The sequence below is a fragment of the Phaenicophaeus curvirostris genome, chromosome 1 (assembly GCF_032191515.1).
Source record: "Phaenicophaeus curvirostris isolate KB17595 chromosome 1, BPBGC_Pcur_1.0, whole genome shotgun sequence".
NCBI lineage: Eukaryota > Metazoa > Chordata > Aves > Cuculiformes > Cuculidae > Phaenicophaeus > Phaenicophaeus curvirostris.
This window is the reverse complement of record NC_091392.1, coordinates 138559893-138586165: the sequence shown is the minus strand read 5'-3', so window position 1 is coordinate 138586165 and position 26273 is coordinate 138559893. Positions and strand designations below refer to the sequence as shown.

General features: G+C 42.0%; 1 protein-coding gene across 2 annotated transcripts in view; it reads left to right on the top strand.

Moving 5' to 3' along the window:
- The window catches only part of JADE3 (jade family PHD finger 3), a 70412-nt gene extending 44519 nt beyond the window's left edge, over nt 1–25893 (top strand). For both annotated transcript variants that reach the window (XM_069876076.1, XM_069876066.1), the window contains 8 exons: nt 25–182; nt 2031–2221; nt 4415–4626; nt 8675–8842; nt 15384–15500; nt 16364–16837; nt 20837–20954; nt 22484–25893. In XM_069876076.1, the coding sequence (XP_069732177.1) occupies nt 25–182; nt 2031–2221; nt 4415–4626; nt 8675–8842; nt 15384–15500; nt 16364–16837; nt 20837–20954; nt 22484–23376 (2331 nt within the window). In that variant the 3' untranslated portion in view covers nt 23377–25893. The remainder of the gene's footprint in view (nt 1–24; nt 183–2030; nt 2222–4414; nt 4627–8674; nt 8843–15383; nt 15501–16363; nt 16838–20836; nt 20955–22483) is intronic.
- Nucleotides 25894–26273: the final 380 nt, after the last annotated feature.

Here is a 26273-nt window from a genome sequence, read left to right as displayed (position 1 = left end):
TCTTTCCCCTGATGTTTCTTGCAGGTGTTCCGCAAGGATCTCATTAGTGCCATGAAACTACCAGATTCCCACCATGTCAACCCTGATGAATATTATATTTTCGCGGACACGTGGAAGCAAGAATGGGAGAAAGGGGTTCAAGTTCCAGCCAGTCCAGAAACTATTCCACAGCCTTCTCTCAGGTAATGGCGATCAGACACAGATCACGGGTGCAAAACATCAGCTTAGAGGAGATGGTCTCTCAGAAGCAGATTGTCTAAATGCAGTCAGCTTTTCTGTGTCACTGTATTTAAACCTCCAATGCAGCAGCCTTCAGACATGTTCTTAAACCAAACAAATATCAATTTGTAAAACATTTCTGGGGCACTTAAGTCTAGATCTGGTTCTGTCTGTGCAGTGTTTTCTAATATCTACATTGTGAGTTTAAAAAGGGGATCTTTCTTCTGGAGTCACATGGGGCTATGGATTAAAACCTGTTTTGTCATTTGAGTGTGGCAAGTTTAATAAATTAGAAGCAAACCCGAATCTTGCATGTCACTTGAAAAGCTTCCCTAAGGAAGCATGATGACATAGAGCAGTAGGCATGCAGTAGTTACTGATACCTGATAAAGTTAGCTACCTATTCATATAATTTAATTCTGGTTATTGTTGCCAAAGCTTTTAACCTTCTCTGCCTTCTCTCACCACAAATAGCTGGTTAACTTTATAGAACTTTAGTGATATCAGTTTCAGGAGACATATAAATAAACTTTCGTTCTTTCACATTGTGCTTAGACTAGATGAATGTAACAGTATAGTCCTGCAACCCTTTCTGGTGGAAACAGTGTGTTTCAACATAGAAATGTCATCGCCAGCATGGTCTTTGAGACAAAGATAAGTGAATTGTCCAGTGAAAGCGCTGATCCAAGCATAATTTCATTTCCACTGAGGCTATTGTCAGTACCAGGGTATTAAAAAATAAATATATTACATCTCATACCAGCAGTATTACATTAGGAGAAAAAATTACTATAGATTTGGCTGGACCAGAGAAAAGAAAAGCTCATAAGGGAATGAGAGGAAAAAATGAGAAAGGTGAAGGGGGAGGAAGAATAGCAGAAGAACCTTCTTCATGCGAACATTGACAACCCCATTGCCCAGTGAGAGTTATGTGGGATACTGCTTGACTGCTGCCTGCTTCTTCTTTACTCCTCTTGCCTTATTTTCCACATTTTTTCTTTGTCCTGTAGAGGGTTAGCTCTAGAAAGCACACAGAGCTGCTCACACGTGGCACCATTCCATTCAGTATCTCCCTGACTTCCTTTCACATGCAGGGCCTCTTGCATTGAATTCAGAAGTAGATTGACTTTATCTAGCTAAGGTCAGTCTTTCCATTCCCATAAGCTAGTATACTAATCAAATGCTGAGTTTTATCTCTGGAAATAATTGAAAGATTGAAAATACCAGTATTTTTCTCCCTTGCTTCCTGGATTATTTTCAGCTGTTTTTTCCGCTTTACATATTTGCTTGGCATCAGAATGGTTCTTAGATAACAAATATAATACATTTGTAACTTGGATTAAGTGTCGTTTACAAAATAAGGGTAGACTGTTTATGCCAAATGAGAGCAAACATTTGTCCCCTCTACACCACACTGCAGTACAATACGTCAAGCTCTCCTGAAAAAGCAAGATTTCCTTTTATATTTAAGAAGAATGTAGAGCAAAGAATGTAGGGGGTCTTGTGCATAATACTTCCTGTTTCAAAACCACTTGCAATGTTGTACTAGTAGTATTTGCTAAATTGAAAATCAGATGTGCAGGATTACATTTTAAAAAGGATTCTGTATATGTAGCAAACCTTAGCACATTCTGTATGAAGAAATGACATATACAGAATCCCATCTCCCCAGCCTTACACTTACCCAGCTAGTTTAAAATCTGTGAAACACTAGGCTTCTTTGCTCTTGACAGCAAATATTTCCTGTCTTTCAAAATAGTTCTTAAAAAGCTGTAACTCTCTTCATTTCTTATTTTTTGCTTTCACACTAGGGTTGTAGCAGAAAAGGTGAAAGAAGTACTGTATACACGGCCCAGGAAATACATCCACTGTTCCAGCCAAGAGCCCACAGAACCAGGGTACATCAACATTTTGGAACTGGCAGAATCTATGTGTCGCTATGACTTGGATGACATGGACATCTTTTGGCTTCAGGAGCTAAATGAAGAGCTTACAGAAATGGGTAATGTTATAACATGTTCTGATTTTTAAAACCAGCAGTTAATTTCTGCTGTTTGAGTGGTCTGCTGTGTGAGATCTCTTAAAGGTTGCTGTATGAGAATGGAATGGAAATGCTAAGAATTGCAGGAGGTAAAAATGATTAAAATAATTACTTGCTTTGGTTAATGTTTTATATTTTACCCATTGTGCCTAAAAACTTATACACGTTCAATATCACGTGCAACTTCTGCCAACTGAGGCAAGAGAGAAAAAGCAAACACCAGGTGGATTTAATTATAGGACTTCCAAAGTTAAATTTTATGTAGGAAAAGCAGATGTTTCCATTTCTTGAGCTTGAATGTATTACTGCTACAGATTCAGAGTTCAGAGGAGCTTGCACGCTGAGTTCTTAACAGAGTAATTAGGTTTCACACATGTTAGCCCATTTAAAATCAGCTAAGTAAACTTTCTTTTTTTCCATGCAAGTTGTGGGTATAGAGGGCTATGAGGAGGCATTCGCTATGGAAAGTAATCTTGGAATTATCACTGGAATAACTGAGTTGTGGCGGAATAGCCTATGTGCCTGGCAGTCTTCCATGGATGATTTTAGGTCCTTTAGGCAAGACAGGTGGGCAGGAGAGGGAGATGTTGGTCATCTTCTAAATTTGCTGTTTATGAACAAGGAAGAACTTGTAGGGATGTGATAATTGATAGCGGACTTGTCTGAAGTAGTTACGAGACGCCAGCTATGGTGGCTGATATCCTGAGGGAAATGAGGAAAGAAAGTAGCCTTCAGGTCCTGGAGTTCAGGAGAGCAGGTTTCTTCTTATTTTGCGTAACTGGTAGGTGGGACCTGGGAGGCATCTTTCTGAAGAGTGAACTACTCAAGAGAGAGAGCAGGACTTCAGGGTAGTCTCCTACAAGCACAGGAAACATCCATCCAGTCATTCAGGAAAACAAGCAGATGTGTCAGGAGACCGGCGTGGTGAATGAGGGAACTTGTGCCTGAGCTCCAGTGGCAGAGTGCGTATGTAAGAGGTTGAAGCAAAGATAAGCTTTCCAGGCATAGAAGGATGCTATTAGCGCAAGCTCTTAGCTTTTCTGGTGGGCAGATCTCTATCCATGGAGATTTTTGAGATCTGACTAGACATATTTCTTCAGCAACAACCTTGTCTAGATGCACTGTTGACTCTGCTTGAAGCGAGGGACTGGGCTGCAGCCCTCGGGAGGTCCCAGAAGGCACTTTATATTGGCGTTCATTTATATTTTCCATCTCCCTGATTATTGTTTGCAACAAGGAATCAAAACTAGTAGCCGTATTCTTGTGTGTAGTCCAGCAGTTAAAAGGTTAACATCTGATATGAATGTTGCATGAATATCCCAGCCTTTGAAAGTCTGAGTAGATCGTGAACTATGGGCAGCAGCAGCATTTTTGACTGAAGATTTTGAGAGGATACAGTTTGGAGATGTACAATGTTCACAGCTACCAGATGGTTTCTTATGCAGCATGTGCCCAGGAGCTGCCAGCTGAAGACCAGTCTCATAGCAAGTTCTTTTTAAGTGGTTCTGCTTATGCTGAATTTGATTAGTGGTAAGTGTATCTAGTGTGTGTAGTGTTCAAATGAACTGATAGTATGGATTGCCAACTGTGTATTTATCTACTATTTTATTTTTTTAAAAAGCAACAAACCATTAAAAGCTCTTTTCATAACTGTCGTGCTCAGTAGCGTACTGGTTGGTGGCAACTTCTGTGTCTTTATAAGATCTAAGTGTTCTTGATAAGTTTTATTTTCTAGGGAGTTAGTCTTCAGAACATTTTGTGTCATTTTGGACAAACGTTGTGTGTGATTTTTGGATGTCACCAATGTTTCTTGAAGTGATGGAAGTGGAGGAAGCATTTTACGGGAGTAGGGAGCAGTTACAGAACTCTGTCCTATGTGTTCTGCTGTTTTCTTCAAGGTGCACTCTTGTGTTTTATGTACAACTTAAACTTCTACTCCAGTAGTTTTATTTGTATTTATAAAATAATGCTACAGTTAGCCAGTGAGTGAAATAGGTTTTCTACTTTTATTTTATTTTTAGTATGTGTGATAGGATAGAAGACACTGTCTACTACTTTACTTGCTAGCAGTTGTCCTTCTCTCTTCTTGCATCTCAGACTTAGTGGGAGGCACCTGACTGCCTTCTAATTTCCCTTCCCTATTCTGTGTTGTAGGATGCGGGGCCCTGGATGAAAACACAATGGAAAAGACAATAGAAGTGCTGGAACGGCATTGTCATGAGAACATGAATCACGCCATTGAGACTGAAGAAGGATTGGGTATTGAATATGATGAAGATGTCATCTGTGATGTGTGCCGGTCTCCTGACAGTGAAGATGGGAATGACATGGTGTTTTGTGACAAGTGTAATATCTGTGTCCATCAGGTTAGTGTCTGTAGAAATGTTGACTCTGTCACATTTTCTTCGTTTACCTAGGCAAATGGGTACTCTTAGGGAAGTGGTGGAATCGCCATCCCTGAAAGTGTTCAGAAAAAGCGTAGGCATGGCACTTGGGGACATGGTTTAGTAGGCGCAGTGGTGTTGGGCTGATGGTTTGGCTTGATAATCTTAGAGGTCTTTTCTATCCTTAATGCATCTATGTTTCTATGGAATTTGAACTGATACTAAATGTTAGCTGGAGGGCTTTGTGTGTTTCTAGGTGTAAAGGGATGTGTAATACTAAGTTGAATTTTTGTACCCTGGCAGAGTAGATTAAGTGGTCTAGCATGGTAAATATGTTAATGTCTGGAGTCTAAAAGGAACATGAAGTGCATTCTTCTGTGACCATAAACAATTTTCTCCCTGTTATTAAACCTACTTTTGAAGATGAACAGGGCAGGAAATGCTGGCTTACCTATATGTGAAGAATCTAAAGATATTTTTTTTTGAGCTGGGTTTTTTCCTCCTTGACTGACTGTTGATTGGCCAGACGTGGGCTGTCCAAATTTAGCCATCTGAAACCACATGTAGGCACTTGAACAGACTGATCTTTTTTAGAAGGCATAAGCACCTGCAATAACCGTGCTCTCAGTATGAATTTGCTCACGTTTATAGCATTTCAGATGTAGCCAAGACTTCACACTGAGCTCAGTGTAGTCAGGCAAGGGTATCCTTGCAATCAAAAAAGGGATATGAATCCTGTGGCTTCTGTGTGTCCTGTTCTGGAAGGAGTTTTTGCTATAAATTGAAAAGAGACCAAGAAGGGTTTTTTAAAAATGTATTTTTGTACCAACTGCAAGTAATACTGCGAAAGCGTATCTGGCTGAAAAAGGACTTGTCATCTCCCTGCTCGCAGTGGGCTGGCTTCCAGCCTGGCCGCTTTCCTGATTTGATTCACCACGTGAAGCAGCCACGTGAGCCTGAGTGCCAGTGACACGACCAGTGACAAGAATATGGCCAGCAGCTAGGCCGCTTGCTTCAGCCTCTGCTTGTGCCTGTTCAAGAGTAATGATGAGTTTACAGTTGGAGGCTCATGGTTGCCTGCTGACAGCTGAGCCTCAGCTGGTGGCCTGCTGTCTTCTTGCTACTGCCCCTTCCCTATGCCAGATCTGCCCGAAATAAACTGGGCTGGAACTAATCCTAACAACAGCCAAAAAAACCCCATTTTTTAATCTGGATTGACACTGGTTCACCAAGTATATTCGTGGAATCATTGAGGTTGGAAAAGGCCTCTTAAGATCATCAAGTCCAACCATCAACACAATACCACCGTGACTACTAAACCATGATCTGAAGTGCCACATCTACACAGGTTTTGAACACCTCCAGGGATGGTGGTTCTACCACTTCCCTGGGCAGCCTGTTCAATGCTTCAGCACTCTTTCATTAAACAAATTTTTTCTAATATGCAATCTAAACCTCCCCCAGCACAACTTGAGGCCATTTCCTTTCGTCCTGTCATTTGTTGCTTGGGAGAAGAGATCAGCACCCGCATCACTACAAGCTCCTTTCAAGTAGTTGTAGAGAGAAGCAAGGTCTCCCCTCAGCCTCCTCTTCTCTGGGCAAAACAGCCTGAGTTCCCTCAGCTGCTCCTCATAAGACTTTTCTTCCAGACCCTTCACTAGCTTCATTGGCCTCCTCTGGACATGCTACAGCAGTGTCTTTCTTGTAGTGAGGGGCCCAAAACTGAACACTGTATTTGAGGTACAGCCTCACCAGCACTTTTTACCAGGTCCTTTTCTACCAGGCAGCTTTCCAGATACACTTTTCCAAGCCTATAGGGTTGCACGGGATTGTTGTGAACAAAGCACAAAATGTGGCACTTGACCTTGTTGGATCTCGTACAGTTGGCCTTAGTGCATCGATCCAGCTTGTCCAGGTCAGTCTGCAGAGTCTTCCTGCCCTCAAGCAGATTGATGCTTCTGTGCAATTTGGTGTTGTCTGCAAACTTACTGAGGGAGCGCTCAATCCCCTCATCCAGATCATTGACAAAGATATTAAAGACTGGCCCAAATGCTGACCCCTGGGGAACAGCGCTTGTGAGTGGCTGCCAACTGGATTTAGCTCCGTTCACCACAACTTTCTGGGCTTGGCCATCCAGCCATTTATTTTACCTAGTGAAGAGTACACCTGTCTAAGCCATGGGCCACGAGCTTCTCTAGAAGGGTGTGGGAAACAGTGTCAGAGGCTTTACTGAAGTTAAGGTAAATTTAACATCTGCACCCTTTCCCTCATTCACTGCGTGGGTCCGCTGTTCATAGATAGAGATCAGGTTGGTCAAACGTGAACCAGTGCTGGCTGGCTCTGAGCCCCTGGTTGGCCTGCACTTGCCTGGTGAACACATTCAAGATGAACCGCTTAATGTTTCTTGGTACTGATGTCAGGCTGACAAGCCTGTAGTCCCCTTTTCGTAGATGGGTGTCACACTGGCAAGCCTCCAGTCATCTGGGGCCTCTCCTGATGACCAAGACTGCTGATAAAATAATGGAGAGAGGCTTAGCAATCCCCTCTGCCAGCTCCCTCAGTACTCTTGGGTGGTTCCCACATGGTCGCATAGACTTGAGTGCCTCAGGTCTGTTTGTTGTCACACAGTTTAGAGGTGTGGGGGAGAAAATGTGAGGGATTTCCCCCTTCACAGTGTTTTCTCACGCTGGCTTAGACACTGGTTTAGTAGTTTAGGCCTCCTCCACTCATTACTTGGATTCAATTAGAAAATAGTTGCAGTCCATTTAGAACCCCTTCAATGTGATCTTAGGTGTAATGCCACTTCTGCTTTAGTCATACAAAGAATGCTGCTAGGAATGTGCCACATAAGGGGAAAAAAAATCACTTGTAAAATGTAGATTACAGCTCCCCCTGTTGGGTTTTTACAACAGTTGTTGCGTCAAGACAGCGTTCAGGTTAGTCAGTGTTGCCAAATCTAACTCAGGGAATTCCTCCTCTTGACCAGCCTGACATGAATGTGCAATGTTGTATGATTTCGTGTCACATTAAATACTGAGATCTTACAATCAGAAGGCCAGGAAGGCAAGTATGGGAAGTTTCTACTAGATTAGAATCTGAAAGGCTGGTCACAGCTAATAATCTTGTTCTGTTGAAGCTTTCAGTGTTTGTCTGCCAGGGGTGGTGTTGGGAATGGTGGGATTTCCTCTGAAAGCCACCCTTTTGATAAAGCTTTTATTTGTACCAGTTGACTGGAATTAGACCTTGGTGGCAGCCAGTGGTTTCAGATACACTCAGCTTTACTATGTATGTATGTACATGAGGATGTATCTAGATACACATATAGCTAGGCATTAAGAGCTGCTAGAAATTTGAATTGGAAAGCAGACAAATTTTTTGTTTTCTTTTTCCTTTTTGTTTATAATTTTCAAACTTATTTTCTGAGGTCAAGTGCAATACTCGGGAAATAGATATAAACCCCAGCACCTCATAATTTCTGTATATGCTGTAGTTTTTGTTGCAATGCTATATGAATATTAAAGGAACAAACAAATTCCCAGCACTGTAACTGCAAAGGTAACTTATTGCAGCAAACAGTCTTCAGTCAAACAATTCATAGCCCTTCACATCTAAATAGAATTATTTAGAGTTAGTGGTAGGATATTGCAATTTTTAAAAAAGCCTTAGATAACAAAGCTGACTTCAAGAACTGTCTGGGTTTTGCTTCAGAAACTAATAGTCACTGAAAGCAAAGAAGCAGGTTCTTAACACCAGTGGTGTGCAGTAACAATGGTTATATTTTACACTATAAACAAATAGGACAGCACACATTTTAAGAAGAAACCAGCATAAAAAAAAAAAGGCTTTAGAGGCTGTTTCTCTCTTTGATCATCTCTTTGATCACTTGACTGGTTTTGGGAGGAAGAAATTAGAAGATGATTAAATAAAGGCTGAGCTGTGCCATTGGTGTTTGAAAGCATTGGTGTGAATATTAGTGCTTACGTGTGAAATCGTATGAGCACAATGATCTCAATATCTGTTTTCCTCCAAGGCATGCTATGGAATCTTAAAAGTACCCGAAGGGAGCTGGCTGTGTCGCACCTGTGTCCTGGGAATACATCCTCAGTGTCTCCTATGTCCCAAAAGAGGAGGTGCCATGAAAGCTACCAGGACAGGGACCAAGTGGGCACATGTGAGCTGTGCTCTCTGGATTCCAGAGGTAAAACTTTTATTTCTGTCTCTTTCTTTTTTATCATGGACTTCTCCTCTCTGTCCACCTCCTTCTTGTCTGCTCCTCTGCCTTCTTATGTTCTCATGATTTAAGCTCTCTGTCTGGCTTAAAACCAAGCTTTATTCTGATGAGTCTGCACAGTCTGTGAGGGCTGGGAGAGTCCAGCATATATTCCTTTAATTAATCACTTTGTCCTCTCCATTTACTCAGCAGTTACTTCTTGATGACGTTATGGTGTCTGAGTGACCTGCAAGAAAAAATTACTGATATAAGCTAGTGTTTGCTGTACAACTGCAGCTTCACTCTCCCTCTTATTTTCTGATGGATTTGAAAGCTCAATTGGCTGTGTAATTGGCATGAATAAATACTGGCTGTTTTTTATTATTTGTATAGGATGGATTCTGTGATTTGTAGGTGAGAGGGGTTTTTTTTAATTAGAATTTTTACGAGCAGTGGGGTGATGAGGCTTTTTAATCTTCTGTGTTGTATTTTATATGTAAGGACTGTTTTGATATATCTTTGAGTACATGTATGGAGAGTTTCAGTAATGAAGCTCTACACTTCCTCTATTTTGGATCAAGTTTAGCATCACATAATTCTGTAAATTGGAATGTTCACTCATGTATAGGTGGGTTTCGTGTTTAATTTTTTACTTGGATTATTTCTGTTTTCTTTCTGATGAGATCCACAGATCCATTGTGGTGGGTGGTTTAATGCAAGGCAGTAGCCAGATCTGTCGGCACTGTCAGGGGGATGGATGGCTTATCTTCTGAACCTTCTGGTCCCTGATGCAGCCAGGCCTCCTGTATGCAATACTTTGAGGAAGATGTTAAGAATCTGGGTATTTTTTTAATATAGCAACCAGATGCAGTGTGTAATTCCTAGCTCTGTCTCAGGCATGTATCTGCTTTTCAAGGAGGTTGGCTTTGCAGTTGCGCTTTTCCTTTCAGGCCTGCTTGTAGTTCCTGGCGTCTCTTCCGCTTTCAAGGAGAGAGGAGTTGGGGGGTGGGGGGTGGGGGACACACCGAAAAAACCCATTGATTTCTTTTAAAATTAAATATATATGTACATCACCTGACTTCTGTACTTAAGAAGCATCTTGTTCTCCTTGGTCTGAGCAGGCTGGTTTTTGTAAGAGGTCCTTTCTGCATCTGCTGGCAGAAGGGGAACCGGCAGGTTTGGGAAGCAGGTGATAGCAGGGCAGGGAGCACACGCTGCCTTCCTGTCTGTCCACTTCCCTCCGGCTAAGGGAAGGAAGCTGCTTGTGGAGCACCCAGGTGAGTGTGTTCTAATCAAGCTGATCCCACAGCCCAGAGACTCCAGGCCTCGGGTACCTCCTCCCTTCCACCCCAATGCCAAGTGTGTGAAGCATAGCAAGGAGTGACACCTGCTAGGAGGGGTGGGAATTAGCTCTTGGATCCATTCACCCTCTTGATTTCCTTCATTGTCACTTATTAAACAGTTCAGTCACTGGAGAATCCAGATAAACCTTTGGGAATCTTTGCTGAAACAGTGGGTCAGTTCCTGTCTGGAGGACTGTAGCCTTACATGCTGCAGGGAACAAGAGAGGCCCAGAATTTGAAGACCTTGAGCATACTTCAGGGGAAGAATGTGTATTTTCATATACCTATTTTTCTTCTCTCCAAGATAGCAGCGCACTGGAATTTGCCTAAAAGAAACAGGTGAATAATAAAGTCACTGCTGTACCCCCTTATGCCTCTAACAAAATGGAGCAAGGCAGAATGCAGGGAGGAATTGGCCCTGAGCATGTCCGTGCCTTGTGGTAAAAGGTTCAAAGAGGGACTTCATGAGTTGCCAAGTGTAGGCCAGCATTGTTGCAGGCAATTGCACCAGGTATTTCCCTTCATTAACTCGTTCAGCACTGTCTGAAACCACCTTTATCTTCCCTCCCTTCCTTGTGATCTAATGCTGTCAAAAGGCCTTCTTGGCCCCTGCTTAACTGATGGGGATGTTTGAAGTTATTTTACTCTCCAAAGCGTACTCATCATTGGTTTCTATCTTTTTATTCTTCTGCCTTTATTGTCTTTTAGTGTAATCTAAAAGAATATTAGATTCCACTAATGTGTAGTTTCTTTAATGTTTTCTTAAAAGGTGTTCTTTAAAAGAAAAAGAGACACTGAGACCAGAAAACTTAAGAATGTTTGGAATTCAACGTCCTTCTCTGCCTCAGATAGCCTGTTACAGTTAAGCCTTCTCTCAATCATTGTGGCGTTAGCTGAAGCAGAAAGTTATTTTTCCTTGCCACAACTGGAAAGGTATCAAACTGACTTTCCTTAGCTGCAGTTGTGAGTGGCGTTGCTCAAGTCACTGTGCTGCCCTTCCCAGCCACCGATGCAGATCGCTGCGTACTCATTTAGCTGCTGGTGGCAGGTAAGCAGAGGGGATACAGTTGCTGAAGAGAGGCTTCAGCAGCCCGTTGTTTCCAACCCTCTCCCACTCTAAAAACTTCTTTGGAGTACAGCAGTCAAAATGTAACCTAATACAAGGTGAAGAAATAAAAAGCAAAACGGCTACATGTAAGAGCAAATGGATCATTTCTGCGTTGGAATGGGAGGGTTTGGGGAGTGAAAAGTCTGGCCTCTCCACCCTGTGGATCCCTCAGGACCAGAGAATTTCAAACAGGCTTTGCCTTGACTCTTCTCTCTGAATGTCAGAAACATGCAGGAAGCACGAGGCCAGTATAAATAAACCGCACCTGACTCTGTAAGCGCCTCTTTGTGCTTTTACAAAGTGGAGTAATATAAACAGGCAGTGTTACAAGCTGAATGGACAGTATTTCCAACATAAATGTTTCCTAACCTTTTAAATCCCCTGTGGGGAGGGAGCAGGGAGAGCAGAGACGGACAGGGAGAAGAGGTCTCTGGCAATTCCCAGCTCCTGCTGGGAAGCGTGGTGGAAAGCTGATGATTACTCAGTCTCCAGAAAAATTTACTGAGGATTCTGGTTTCTTTTTGAAAGTAATACTGACAACCTGACAAGTTGATTTAAGCCCTTGATTCCCAAAGGAGTTCTTGGCTGTTAGTGTAGTCGTAACTAGGATGAGAATTGCAGTCAATCTTTGTATGATATTGTTTCAGAAATACCTGTGTAGCTTGTAACCAGCTCTGTTTTGAGCAAGGTCACGTTAGCTTGATGAAAGACTCTTTCATTTTGAAAGGAAAAAAGCTACATTTGATGATGTTTAAGAGTGCTGGGCATGGTTTTGTGGAACCATTCAGGCATTTCAGGGACAGCTTTGTCACTTCCCTACTGGTTTATAAGAAGGCCGTAACAGATTAAATTTTGTCATCTCTACCTGATGAAGGCATCACTTATTGCCTACCTGTTCTCCTTGTCTGGTAAAATCTGGACCCCCTCTGAAGCTTCTCACTAGCTTCCTAATGAAGACTTCAGGAAATGCCATGCAGCAGGTTGATCTCAGTATGTTCCAGAAGATGTGACCCTGGGCATGGCAGGGGAGTTGCAAATAGGCGATCTTTAAGGTCCCTTTCAACCCAGACCATATAATGATTCTGTGATGTGGCTTGCAGTTGGAGGATTAGAGGGTGAAGTACTATAACAAATACAAACCTTATTTGAGTCAATTTCCATCATTAATTCATGAACTGCTGCCCAACGTTTTTAAATGTGAAAATTATGAACCAAGTAATCTCTTGCAAGTGTGTCCTTTTCCACCTACTTAAATGATCCTTAGAGCAATGCAATGATAAGGAGAAAGTAGCAGAAGTGCTCAGTTTGAGCATAGTAACTGACTCTTGGACTTGATCAGCTTAGCACTGTTGTCTTTGGATAAGTCTGCCTCACAGACTGCCTTCTGCTGAAGCAAAGCCTTTCCTTCTTGGAGATTACAGAATCACAGAATCATTTAGGTTAGAAAACACCTTTAAAATCAAATCCAACCGTAAACCTAACGTTGCCAAGTCCACCACTAAACCGTGCCGCCAAATGCCACATCTGCATGTCTTTTAAGTATCTCCAAGGAATGGTGACTAAATCACTCCCTGGACAGCCTGTTCTGATTCTTGACAACCCTTTTACTGAAGTAGCATTTCTTAATATCTAATTTAAACTTCCCCTGGCATAATTTGACATCATTTCCTCTTGTCCTGTCATTTTGTACTTGGGAGACGAGACCAACATCCACCTCGCTACAACCTCTTTTCAGGGAGCTGTGGAGAGTGATAAGGTCTCTCCTCAGCCTCCTCTTCTCTAGGCTAAACAATCCGTGTTCCCTCAGCTGCTCCTCCTAAGACTTGTTCTCCTGCCCCTTCACCAGCTTTGTTGCCCTTCTCTGGAGATGCTCCAGCACCTCAGTGTCCTTCTTGTAGTGAGGGGCCCAAAACTAAGCACAGTAATTGAGATGCAGCCTCACCAGTGCCGAGTACAGGGACACAATCACTTCCCCAGTCCTGCTGCCATGCTGTTTCTGATACAAGTCAGAATGCTGTTGGCTTTCTTGGCCACCTGGGCACACTACTGGCTTATGTTCAGCAGCTGTCAACCAACAACCCCAGGCCCTTTTCAACTGGGCGGCTTTCTGGCCCTTCTTCTCCAAGCCTGTAGCGCTGCCTGGGGTTGTTGTGACCCAAGTGCAGGAGCCAACACTTGGCCTTGTTGAACCTCATACAGTCGTCTTCTGCACATTGATCTAACCTGTCCAGATTCTGCTGCAGAGCCTTCCTGCAGAGCTCAAGCAGATCAATGCTCCCACCGGGCTTGGTGTCATCTGCAAACTTATTGAGGAAGCACTCAATCCCCTCATCCAGATTGCTGATAAAGATGAGCAGAACTTGCCCCTACATTGAGCCCAGGGGAGCACTACTTGTGAGTGGCCACCAAGTGGGTTTAACTCCATTCACCACAATTCTTTGGGCCCCATCATTCAGCCAGTTTTCCATGAGCAGCAGGTTTTAAAGTTAATACATGCATTTAGTGATTGTTGAGATACCCCAAAAGGGAAGCTAGGAAATTTGACTTGGCTACTGCCTCTTGTAAAGTCAACAGTTTAATTATCACATGTTAAACTAATTTATATAACCTTGATTTCCCTAGGAGAGTCTTTATATGGATGTAATCTATGAAAATTACTGTAGCGTAACGCCCTTAGTCTTCTGGGGGGGGAAAGGGTGCTGTTCAAATATCAGTCTTAGCTGCTCTCGTAAGGAATCAGCTTTATTCTGGCCTCACAGTGCCACAGGGCATGACCTAGAAACCTCCTTTCTTCGAATTCTTAGATCTGACCCCTTTGAGAAGAGGCCCCTGTCCCACCATTGGAGATACAGGTCTGCTCTGTTCCAGTGAATTGTTCATAGGAAGCGTGGAGATCTTCCTAGCTAGAATCAGCACTGTATTTCTGCTTTGGGCAGGTAGCCCTCTGAAGCGCACAAGTGCTTAGTTAAAGTGCCTCTCTACGGGGTAAGCATCAAAATCCAAGCTTCTGGAGATGGGTATTCTTGAGACAGAACAGTTACCTCACTGCAATCTTCTGCCATGTGCCGTTGTCATGTGCCAGTTCTGCATGTTGGTTATTCAGAGCTGGCCAGCTTTTTGTTGCTGCTCTTGCATAAAGCCTTTCTGTCAGGAGTGGCTCAGGATGACTTGACTACGGAGATAATTTATGTCTATTTTGAGGTCTAAATTGTGGAGGACGCTCATTGTTTCCAAGCATAGACAACTGGCAGCTGAGAAATTTCTATTACAATGGATATGTGGACGTTAGTATAACAAAGAATTGGGAAAACGCATCCTGTGCTTATCTTCATGTTTTTCTTTTGGTATTAATATCAATAACTTGGTCTACCAGAGACGAATGAATCATCCAGACTGAGTATGTGAAAACTGGCACAAGAGAATACACAGTGCTTTGCAGTAAGAGAAGTTTATTTTCTTCTTCCTCAAATAATACGTGATATAATCTGTAGTTAGGAAAGCATATTAGAGTCTCCTCTTGCACTGGAGTGTTCAGTGGAGAGGTAGAGCTGGGAAGTAAGGCTTTCCCTGGCTGCTGGATCTGGTTCTGCCCCAGATTGTGAGCTGGCAGGAATAGCTATTGTAGCAGATCTGTGGATCTTAAAAGAAGGAACTTTTCAGGTAAGTGTGAGTAAGTGTTTCTGTTTTGTTCTGAGCAGCTTTTATTTTAGTATTTTTTATGTTAGACCTGTTAAAACAGCACAGGAAAAAAACCCAAACAAAACAGAATGGAAAGGAAATAAATTTAAGCATCATTTGCTGCAATCTCTCATCTGGTTCATAACAAGGCATAGTGTAGATGCCTCAAATGTTTTGAAGAACTGAAACTTATAGCCACCAGGTTAAACTAGTAGTATTCCAGAATATTGTTTTCATGTGGGATCTTTTAGACTCCCTTGCTAAGAAAAATAAGCTCATTGAGATATCACAGTGACATAAATATGTTGTCATATTACTTCTTCTGATATTGATGGAGAGCTTGTTTGTACTGCTATGGTAACTGCTTTCCTTGCTGATTTTTTTGTTTGTTTGTTTGCAGGTTAGTATTGCTTGCCCAGAAAGGATGGAGCCAATCACAAAGGTGTCTCACATTCCACCAAGTCGATGGGCTTTAGTGTGTAGTTTATGCAAACTGAAAACTGGTGCTTGCATTCAGGTACGTACTTGTTCTGCGGCGACTCTTGAGTCTGTGTGAAGGGCAATTTTGGTTTTGTTCTTCCTGTGTTCAGAGATGCTTTACAATGCACCGTAACCATTGGATAAATGACTGCTTTTTTATAGATGTTTGCAATCAAATTAATTCGCTGGCACAGAAAGTTAGGAGTTAGTCTGAGTTGCCTTCTTTTGACTAAGGCTAAAGTGTAAGGACTTGCTACTGTGTGGGTCAGAGATGGATAGCAATGTCCTTCCATTGAACACTTCACAAACAAGAAAATACTAAATCGAGTGATACCAGCTTCAGAGGTCAAGAGTGCTTAGGAAATACAGAATCATTATGGTTGGAAAAGACTTCTAACATAATCTAGTCCAGCCGTTAGCCCAATACCACTGTGCCTACTAAACCATGTCCCAAAGTGCCATGTCTTCGTGTTTTTTTAACAGCTCCAGGGGTGGTGACTCATCCACTTCCCTGGGGCCTGTGCCAATACTTCACCATTCTTTCAGTGAAGAAATTTTTCCTAATATCCAATCTAGATTTCCCCCGGCACAATTTGAGGCCATTTCCTCTCGTCCTATCATTTGTTACTTTGGAGAAGAGACCAGCACCCGCGTCACTACAACCTCCTGTCAAGTAGTTGTAGAAACAGGCAAGGTCTCCCCTCAGTCTCCTCTTCTCCGGGCAAAACAGCCCCAGTTCCCTCAGCTGTTCCTCATAAGACTTGTCCTCCAGACCCTTCACCAGTTTCATGTATGTTTTTGTAGGGATGGACTTCGATGTAATTAAGATAATTCTGTCTTTTTTTTCTGGCTTTTTGCTACTGTTAGTGGTTGAGTGAGTTTGTTTTATTTTGTCTGTAGTGCTCCGTGAAAAGCTGCATCACTGCCTTTCATGTCACCTGTGCCTTTGAACATAGCTTGGAGATGAAGACTATCCTGGATGATGGGGATGAGGTCAAGTTCAAGTCTTATTGTCTAAAGCACAGCAAGAACAAACAGAATTCGCTACCTGATGTTGATGAGCACCCCAAGAGTGTGTCAGACCAAAAACAAACGGAGAGCGAGAAAACCAGTTTGCGAGCCCAGAAACTCCGAGAGCTGGAAGAAGAGTTTTACTCACTAGTTAAAGTGGAGGATGTTGCAGCAGAACTGGGCCTTCCTAAACTTGCTGTAGACTTCATCTACAATTACTGGAAATTAAAGCGAAAAAGTAACTTTAACAAACCATTGTTTCCTCCTAAGGAGGATGAAGAAAATGGCTTGGTGCAGCCAAAAGAAGATAGCATTCATACTCGCATGAGGATGTTCATGCACTTGAGGCAGGACCTAGAGAGGGTAAGAATTTTCACTGCTAAAGTTTGGCAAAACTGCTTGCAGGTGAGCAAGGTCTTTGTTGATGGACAAAAGTGGGAATAGGACAAGTAAGTCCCTTGACTCCAGTCTTTTGATGTGCTGCATTGTTTGCTGAAGAGTCTTTCAGGAACTGTCTCTTTCTCCAAGCCATGAGACATCCAGTGTGAAAGAAGCGCTTCCTAATATGATTAGAGGCTATTCCTTTCTGTATTTCAAGATGTGTGTTTCTATGCACAATGGACATATTTGCTAATTACTCTTTTGATTTCAACTAAGGTTGAGTAAATTTTAAAAATAGGCTTAATTTATTTGAACAAGCTGGTGGTACAGGTTCAATATCAAAAACCGTTACTTTTATTAAACAAAAGTAAGTGGGAATGTCAAAGGAATGGGGCAGGCTTAACAAATTCTTATCTTCTACTTTCTGCCTTGGATGGAGGGACTCTTGATTTGTACTTAAAAAGGCATTTTGTAATGGTTACAATAGAATGGTAAATATATGGGGTTGGAAAAAGCAGTTTGCCTAGGTAAAGCAGTAAGTATTCTGTGGTGGATATGCATTAAGCTTTTGGAGAATCCTAAAAATATATTAAAGCGGAGGTTCTTACCCTCATGTTTTCAAAACCAAGTAGGACAGGTCCTAGGGTGGTTAACTTCCGCAGTGAATTTTCGTCTCCTCACACACAGAAGAATGTTGACCTGTACTCATACCACTTCCTATGACATCTGATTCAGGAGTGTTACTCGCGTCTCCTCCTCAGTGGCGTGCTGGTGTCAGCTAGTTCCAGGTAGTGGGCAGGCTGAATGACTCGTTTCTCTCTTGATCCTAGATGCTGTTGCGCATGCAGCTGCCTTACGTCCCACGGTTGGTTAGTGGTCTGAAAATAACCCACTGAGTCTCACCTCGCTGTGTTGTAGTTTAGCCCTGGCCTGGCAAATTTTGGCAGCTAGAACTGAGAAGCTGTGCTCCAATTCCCTTCACCCCACCTCCAGGGAAAGGGAAATGAGAGCAAGAAGATTCATGGGTTAGGAACTTAACTAAACTAGCTTAAATAAAATAGTAATAATAATAATTATATATATATTTATATAAATATATGGAATTGTGCCCCACCCCTCAATGACTTACATCACCACAAATGCTGCAGAGCAGACACAAGGGAAATGGTCTGAGGCTAGGAGGTAGCTGGGCTCAGGAACTGGATTCAGGAACGCACAGATCTGGGATCAGGGGAAAACAGGTACATGAGGTCCTTGCTGGATGTCAGCCGTCAAAGAAGACAGTGAGACCCTTGTGATCTCTCAGTTTTATACATAGTATGATATACATGGGATGGAATACTCTGTTGGTCAGTTTGGGGCCACCTGTCCTGTCTGCCCCTCCCTGCAGGTGCAACTTTTTTTTCCCACGTTGGCTTAGGGCACTCCATTGTTATCACTTCTAGACAGAAACACTGTCTGAAAAACATATAGTTAACTTTCAGAAAATGAAGTTACTTAGACGAGACTGACTTGAAGTTAAAAAACTGATTCTACTTTAGCTCAAACCACAATACACTCCTTGTGGCTTTACTGAGGAGGAGGAGAAGGAAATTGTCTTTGTATCAGTAGGTAGCAGAGCTCTTACCAGATTGCCAGCTAGCTGGTAGTTTGAGGAGATGGAGTTCTGCAGCACAATTCAGAGCAGGAATTTATTAGGAGGGCACTCAGAATGCTATTTTCTGGCAGGTGATGAAGAAAGAAGCTAGGCTTGTTACCACTCAGAGGCTGCCCCTTTGGTCAGCCTGTTGGCTAGTGATCACCTGCAGTTTTCAAGTGCTAAGGGATACATAGTGAATATAAAAAAAAATAACAAAATAAAACAGATGTGCTAGATGTGACAGGGAGACATTGAAGAGGAGAGGGGAAGGATAAGCAAAAGAGAGAGCAGTGTTGTAAGAAAAGGGAAAACAACAGCGGAAAGAGAAAAACGTGAAAATACGGACAGGAGTGTTGGAGCCAAGATTTGGACTTGTCAGTGTAACCGTTGTCTTGAATCTATAGTCATAATAAATCTTTGATCTCCTTTTCCAAGACCACTTTGGATATGGATCCTCAGTCAAAAACAATTTACAAAAATCCATAACATGCTTTGAGTTGCGATTCTTGAATGGTTTTTTTTGTCTTTCAAGAGACTGTTTTGAGCTTTTTCTTTTTGTTTAACAAGTGGTTGGTTTGCATCAAATTTTGTTGAAACTGATGTACTTACTTTGAGTGCAGGTAATTAATAGTTTGAAATGGCTATCTCAAAGTCTCTGGACTTCCTTGTGCCTTGAGTGTTTCTACTTGGTTATATCTAGAGATTAATGTAAATTTGGGAATCTTGGAACCTCCTTTCTGAGGGGAGAGGTTCCAGTTCTGAGCAGATGGAGTTGAGTGCTGAGGGAAATGTGTTTGGCAAATACCTTTCAACCAGCCCCTATGCTGTTTCTGTGTTCTGAAAGCTCTTTTAAGTTTATCAAGAACTTTCAATGCCTCTTCCTGTTTTAATTACCTTAAGTGGAATTACTGTTGTTAACTCAGATAAACAGGGAAAGTAGAACCACGTGGAACTGAATCATAGCAGCATAGAATCACATAATTGTTTGGGTTGGAAGGGACCTTAAAGATCACCCAGTTCCAACGCCATGGACAGGGACACCTCCCACTAGATGAGGTTACTCAAAGCCTCATCCAACCTGGCCTTGAACATCTCCAGGGATGGGGCAGCCACAGCTTCCCTGGGCAACCTCTGCCAGTCCCTCACCACCCTCACAGAAAAAAATTTCTTCCTAATATGTAATCTAAAGCTCCTGTCTTTCAATTTAAAACTGTTGTCCTTTGTCCTTTCACTACAGTCCCTGGTCTCTCAGCCTTTTAAACCTCCTACATATGCTGGAAAGCTGGTGTAAGGTCTTCCTGGAGCCCGCTCTTCTCCAGGCTAAACAACTCCAACTCTGTCAGCCTTTCCTCAAAGGAGAGGTGCTCTGTCCCTTTGATCATTTTTGTGGCCCTCCTCTGGATTTGTTGGAACAGGTCCATGTCCTTCCTGTGCTGAGGGCTCCAGAGTCGGACAAAGTACTCCAGGTGGGGTCTCACCAGAGCAGAGTAGAGGGGTAGAATCACTTCTTTCAATCTGCTTGTCACAATTCTTTTGATGCAGCTCAGGATACAGTTGGCTTTCTGGGCTGCAAGCACACACTGCTGGGTCATGTCCAGCTTTTCAACCACCAGCACCCTTCAAGTCTTTTTCTACAGCGCTGATCTCAATCCCTTCATCCCCCAGCCTGCACTGATACCAGGGTTTGCCTCAACCCAAGTGCAGGACCTTGGACTTGGCCTTGTTGAACTCTATGAGTCAATGCAATGAAAAGAAACTAAGTAGGTCAGCCAAAATGTGTGCATTGCACAAGAAGCCAGAGTTAGTGGTTATCTACATGTTAATTTTGGCCCAAACAGACCAGCTTTTCTGAGTAGCTTTGTAAAAAGTATTATTTTAAACGTGCAATAATTTTAAAGGAAACAGTCATACTTTAGCTGTTAAAAATTGTTCCGTGAAACACTTCGCTAGGCAATTCTGCGAGAATCCAGTATTGCCTGCAGTAACGTCCCCAGCATTGTATACAGTGGAAACAGGCTTGCAGACAAGCAAATCTTAGAAATTATTTGCATTTGTCTTGACTGGAGTTATGCGTTCACTCACTGTGCTTGTAGATGAAGGTAATTTCTGTTGTCTTGCAGAATATATTCAAGGCATTCATTAAATTGTTAAAAGTTGTTAACTTTTTAAAATCCAGGGTGTTTTTACCTTAATTATTATGTATGTTCAGTGATATTCACAAGAACTTTGCTGAAGGATTTTGCATATAGCATTATTTTAGTTCTGTTGTTGATGCACTTTTTAAAGTATGTTGGGATGTCATTTTTTTACTACCGATTAAATCTCCTGTTATTCCTCTGTAGGTAAGAAATCTCTGCTACATGGTAAGCAGGAGAGAGAAACTGAAGTTGTCTCATAGTAAAGTACATGAACAGGTCTTCAATTTGCAAGTCCAGCTCATTAATCAGGAAATTGCTGCAGGTAATCATATAAATGTAGAATACTTACAGATTTTATCTGCATTTAAACTGAAAAGAAGTGTTTTCTTCGTCTTCCTGCTTAGTGGTTTTCACACTTAAACCTGCCTTTAAAAACTTTCTTCAAATACACAGGTAATGGAAATAGCAACACATGCAAAACTCTTCCATCTCTTAAAATGTTAACTTGTGTGTTTATTTTATGGCTAGTTTTGGTGTATGACTGTTACTTATCAGTCACTATGGCATCCGCATTGCAGAAGCAAACTGGTGGTGATCTCTAGATTTTCACTTCCTTGGGTTGCTGGTTTATGGTGCTGTTTCCCCACAACAAGCTCCAACGCTGCTGCTTCGTTCTCCAGCTGAGAAGGTTTTTTGCTTGCTGTCAGTAGTTGGTTCCTTCAGGCCAAAGAAAAGGATGACTGATAGGAATGGCTGTTGCCTTGCATGCTTGATGAACAGTGCAGAGAGGCATTTCTTAGCCTGCCATCTGCAATTACTCTCCTTCCTTCAAAAAGAATTTAAGTACTCTGGCTAGATTTTAATAGTGAGTAGTGACTGCTTAGGAATGCTGATGTACCAAAACCCACTCTGCCCTTCGTTTTTATAGTGACCATCTTGAAATAAGGAACACAATGTTTGGAAAGAGGAAGAGTGTGTGTTATAGTGCAATTATTTTTGTTTGTTTATTTGGTTTTAGTAGGGAAGGCAGCTGTGTCTTCAGTCTGAAATTAAGATCTTCCTGTTCTTTATACATACATATTATGGCTTTCATGACCAATTTAGAGTGATGGCTTTGTGGGTTTTTTGTCTACCCTTGAAACGTTGGATAAGTTTCTTTAGTACTGACCGGGTGATTTTATTAAACTATTCTAGATGAGACTAGAACTCTGGGGAAGCAGCAGTACTCTAAAGCAGTTTGGTTTTGTGTAAATGCCTTTTATTAAAAATGCCTACTAAATTTATTTTATGTGTTTATGAACACAACTGCTTTTTTAATGCTTAGTAGAGCAGCTTGTTAGCTACTTTGCAATAGTTCTGTATGTGTGCAACATCATAAAGAGCAATATATTGGAGTGAAGAGACTTCTAAAGCGTAGAGCATTTTTATAATACAAAGCAGTTGAACTAAGTCCAAATTGAAACTCGGTTTGAAGCATGTTTTCTTCTCCATCCAAAAGTGAATATGAACCGGTTTTATAGCATTGTTGGAATGACTTCAGTCATATATCAAAAGTGGTTCAATTCACTGGCTTAAAGCCCTGTAAAAAGGGCACATTGTTGTTTTTAATGGAAATCCTAAAATGCTTACCTAAATTCTGAAACGGTGGATAATTCGGAATGGTTTTCTTTATCTTATTTTTTATGAATTCTCTTTAATATCCACAAAGAATTTCATGCTAATTGCTTGCAAATTGGTTTTACTGTTGAATGGCATTCTAACGGACTATAAAACTTGTAACAGGTAACAAAATGATTACCCTCTTTAAAAAAGCCTTTTTTAAATTCTGCCCCTCCTCCCTTTCTCCTGTAGGCCATACCCTGACAAGTGCACTAGAGAACACGCTGTTCTACCCACCTCCCAGGATCACCCTGAAGTTAAAAATGCCCAAATCGGCACTAGGAGACTGCAAAAATAACTCACTGAAGCCTGGCAACAGACCACTGTCTCCTGACAACAACAGCACTGTTTACAGCAAACGGAGCATGCCCATGTCAAAGGAATCATTTGAAATTAAAGCAAAATCTTATTCCAGGTATCAGCATGACAGCAGAAGTAACGGGTTGCTGGCAGGGATTGGCAAGCCTCGGAGCGAGGCAAAGGATTCTGGCCCCACTCAGATGCTGGAGTTTCACCGGGCCCAGCCGTCTGGGAAGCCCTTAGCGCTCCAGGCTGCTTTGCATGGACAGTCTTCCATTGGAAATGGGAGGGCGCAGCAGGAAAACTCGAGGCTAGTGGCCAAGTCCAACGGCCTAATGGGCAGGGCTGGAGACGTGAGCCAGAGAGACAGCTCCAGCCAGACACCCTATGAACATGAGTCTGTACTGACAGCTCACTTGGCCAGCCAGAGCGGTTTCAGAAAATCCACCATAGACCATTTTAGCCGGTCCTTTAAAGAGGCTACCAACAGTCTGGTGAGGACCACAGAAGATCTCCGATGCTGTGAAAAGCCAACAAGAAGACTCGCAACAAAAGATCGATTGTGGAGCAAGCAGACGCTTGAAGGTGCTCCGTACCAGGACAACGACGGATACTGTCCTGACTTAGAGCTGAGTGACTCTGAAGCAGAAAGTGATGAAAACAAAGAGCAAGTGAGGTTAAGACGAAGTAGCTCAGAGAGAGACAGCCCAAGTAAGGACTTTGGAAGAGATTGTCAGAATAGAAACAAAAAGAATATGATTTCTCACAGTTCAGTACAAAGGTGATTAGAAGCCCCCACGGGGTAATTCGACCTTTATGTATTCCAGTGTACCAGTGCAAAGCTCAGCATGAAAAGGTTCCAGAAAATAGTCCAGGACCTACGTTCGGAAGAGTTGCAGTAGGGGCTGGGGGGAGAGGAGAGAAAAGAGTAGTTTTGTTCAACTGTGAATTGGCTTGCAGTCTTCGCAAGGTTAACTCAGTTATTGCAAAGTCATGTGAAAGTTGCTGTGTTTTATTAGAGGGTAACATCTGGGAGAGCATGAAGCAGTTAATCTCTGCATAAATTCAGGGAACTGCTTCCCCCTTGGCAGTCATGTGCGAGGCAACATGGTCATGGTTTGTCAGTCTCCTGGTGGTGGACCAGGTGTTAAAGAAGCCCTTGCTTTACTCTAATGTGTTGAAAGGGACTGCAAAGGGAGACACTGAAACTGCCTTCTTAGAGCACCTGGAGTATGGCTTTGATCCAGCAGCGCACTTGCGGATGTCTTGGCAAGTTAAGCATGTGAAAAGTCCTGATGGTTTCTCCCTGGGAACGTTTGTGTTGTGCTCAGATCTCTGAGCACATGCCGGTGTGCTCTGCTGGATCAGGCCCAAAGTGACTACTAAGTGACGACCCCCTTCTGCAGGCGGCTTTGAACTGCAGTGGCATTTGCAGGCTCCTTGCGGAGGGTGGAAGCAGGCGTCGCTGGCGCTGCCAAACTTGCTGACCTCTAGACGTGCCCCCTGTTCCCTGCTCTTGCTGAAGATTGTATTTCTCTTCACAATAATTTGCTTATTTTGTAAATATACAACTTGTAGTACTTAAGTTTTTTTTTAATCTCTGTACATAGTTGCTTGTTGTGGGATGCACTTGTAAATATTTTACCCAGCTAACAAGTACAGATGGCTAATTTTGTGGATAGTGTTTACAAAAGTAGATGTACTACTTCAAAGAAAAAATGCTATTTGACACTTAAATTTAGGCAAACACCAGTGATGCCAGGTTCCTCTTAAAGCTGAGATTTCATGTCCAGGGGTGTTTGTACCTAGTATGTTTAAACTAAGCTGAAATCATTTTAGAAATCATTTTATTTGGACTTCTATGCAGGCATAAATTTTCAACTCTAGCTGCCTGAATACAAGGTGTCGGAGCCTTCCTTCTGGCATCTAGGTATGTGAAATTTTAGCCAGTCATCATTTGGTGTCTGGGTTTTTTTTTAATTGCTGAAAATCTAGTATTTTATTAAGCTGCTTTTCAACCTCTGGACCAGTTGCTGTTTCCCAAACTAACATTTTTTTTGCATGTCCTTTCAAATTAGCAGTTGTTAAGCAGTGATTACATTACAACCAGTGCTGAAGGGAATCCTTTTCTGTTGTTTCAATGACAGGAGGGGTTTGTTTGAATGCAAACAAACTTTTTGTTTTCCGGATGGTGTTGTGTTGATCAACAACTTAACTGCACTGTTTTTTCTCTCAAATGCTGTACATTTCATAAATATGCAACATCCTCGGTCCCCACATCATCGGAGCGGAAAGGGGCTGAAGGTTGTGAAAGGTGCATCCTACGGCTCCCTTTTATTGAGGGTTCATTTTGTCTGGACACAAAAGGTGTTCCCTACCCAGCATGAAGATAACTATGCAGAATCCAAACAACCGCTTGTTTTTTCTTCATGATCTTAATTTGTTGCTTTTAGCTTGGGAAATGGCAACAACACTTTGAGATTTGTTTAAAACCTTGAAATCTCTCGTTGCAACAAGTCAGCAGCTGGGGGACTTCAGTAGTGAAATAAAAAAGAAGAGTGAACTTGGCAATTCTGCTCTGTTTGCTTCATGCATTTTTTTTCCCACTACTTGATTTTCTGTATATTTGTGTAATTGATCTTTCTAGAGCTGTATCTTCAAAAATCTTTCTTTTGATGTAAATATGTAGTAGCATTTTAGGTTTCTACATATTTTATTTTAACGGGAAATGCTTCATGTTCTAAGCCATGGGCCATTCAGAATAAGTAAACAAGTGTCTGTTCATTTGTACTCCAGTTCCGGTTCTCTCAGTTCTCCTTCAATATTTATTAGTAATTCTCTCTTGTTGGTCATGAAATTTTATGAAGCTTGTATTGGGAACACTTACCTGGGAGGTCACCAAAGTGTTCATGGTGTTTTGTGGCCAGAAGCTTATGACAAGAAGGGAGAAGAAAATGGTGCTTCAGCAAAACTCAGAGTTTCTGCTCTTCTGGGGTTATTAATTCAGTTGTTTCCAGTCTGGGCAATGGTTTTTCTAATTCTTACATGATTTCAATAGATACATGAAGGAGCCCCTGGTTATGTAGTTCTCAAGTATTGTCCCCAAAGTGCATTTGCTAGTTTTTATTGTGTGTTCGGTGGCTAACTGTTTGAAGTATTACCTCTTAACCTTATTTGTCAAAATTTTTTTTGTGTTTTTTGCATTTTGTTTTATATATATAAATATATATATATTCAATTTTCCGAGAAGGACTCGGTCTTTTTCAGATGTCCCCTTTTTACAAGTACTTTTTCATTAAATTATGAAACTGCTAACAGTATTTTCATTTGTTGTGATTTATTCAGGGCTTTAACCCTCTCTGTCTGGCAGGTTGTTAAACTCATCAGTCAAACAGCGGCACCGCATCCATCAGGAGTAAATGATTTCTGCAGAGTTGGCCATACTTTAACAAGTTAAGTATCAAGGAAAACCTTTCCCCTTCAGCCTCTGGAAGAGTCGCTGAACACTAATTTGCTGTGTATAGCAAATACTCCAACCCTGGCTTTTGTTTCTGCCTAGCTGAGCAAATGTAACAGACCATTTGCTGTCCTGGCCTCACTTTTTAATGTTTGCTTATGCCTTAGTATGGCTGTTTTTCCCAGGCTGGACAAATTCAGTTGTAGAGGAAGAGCCACAGCCAGG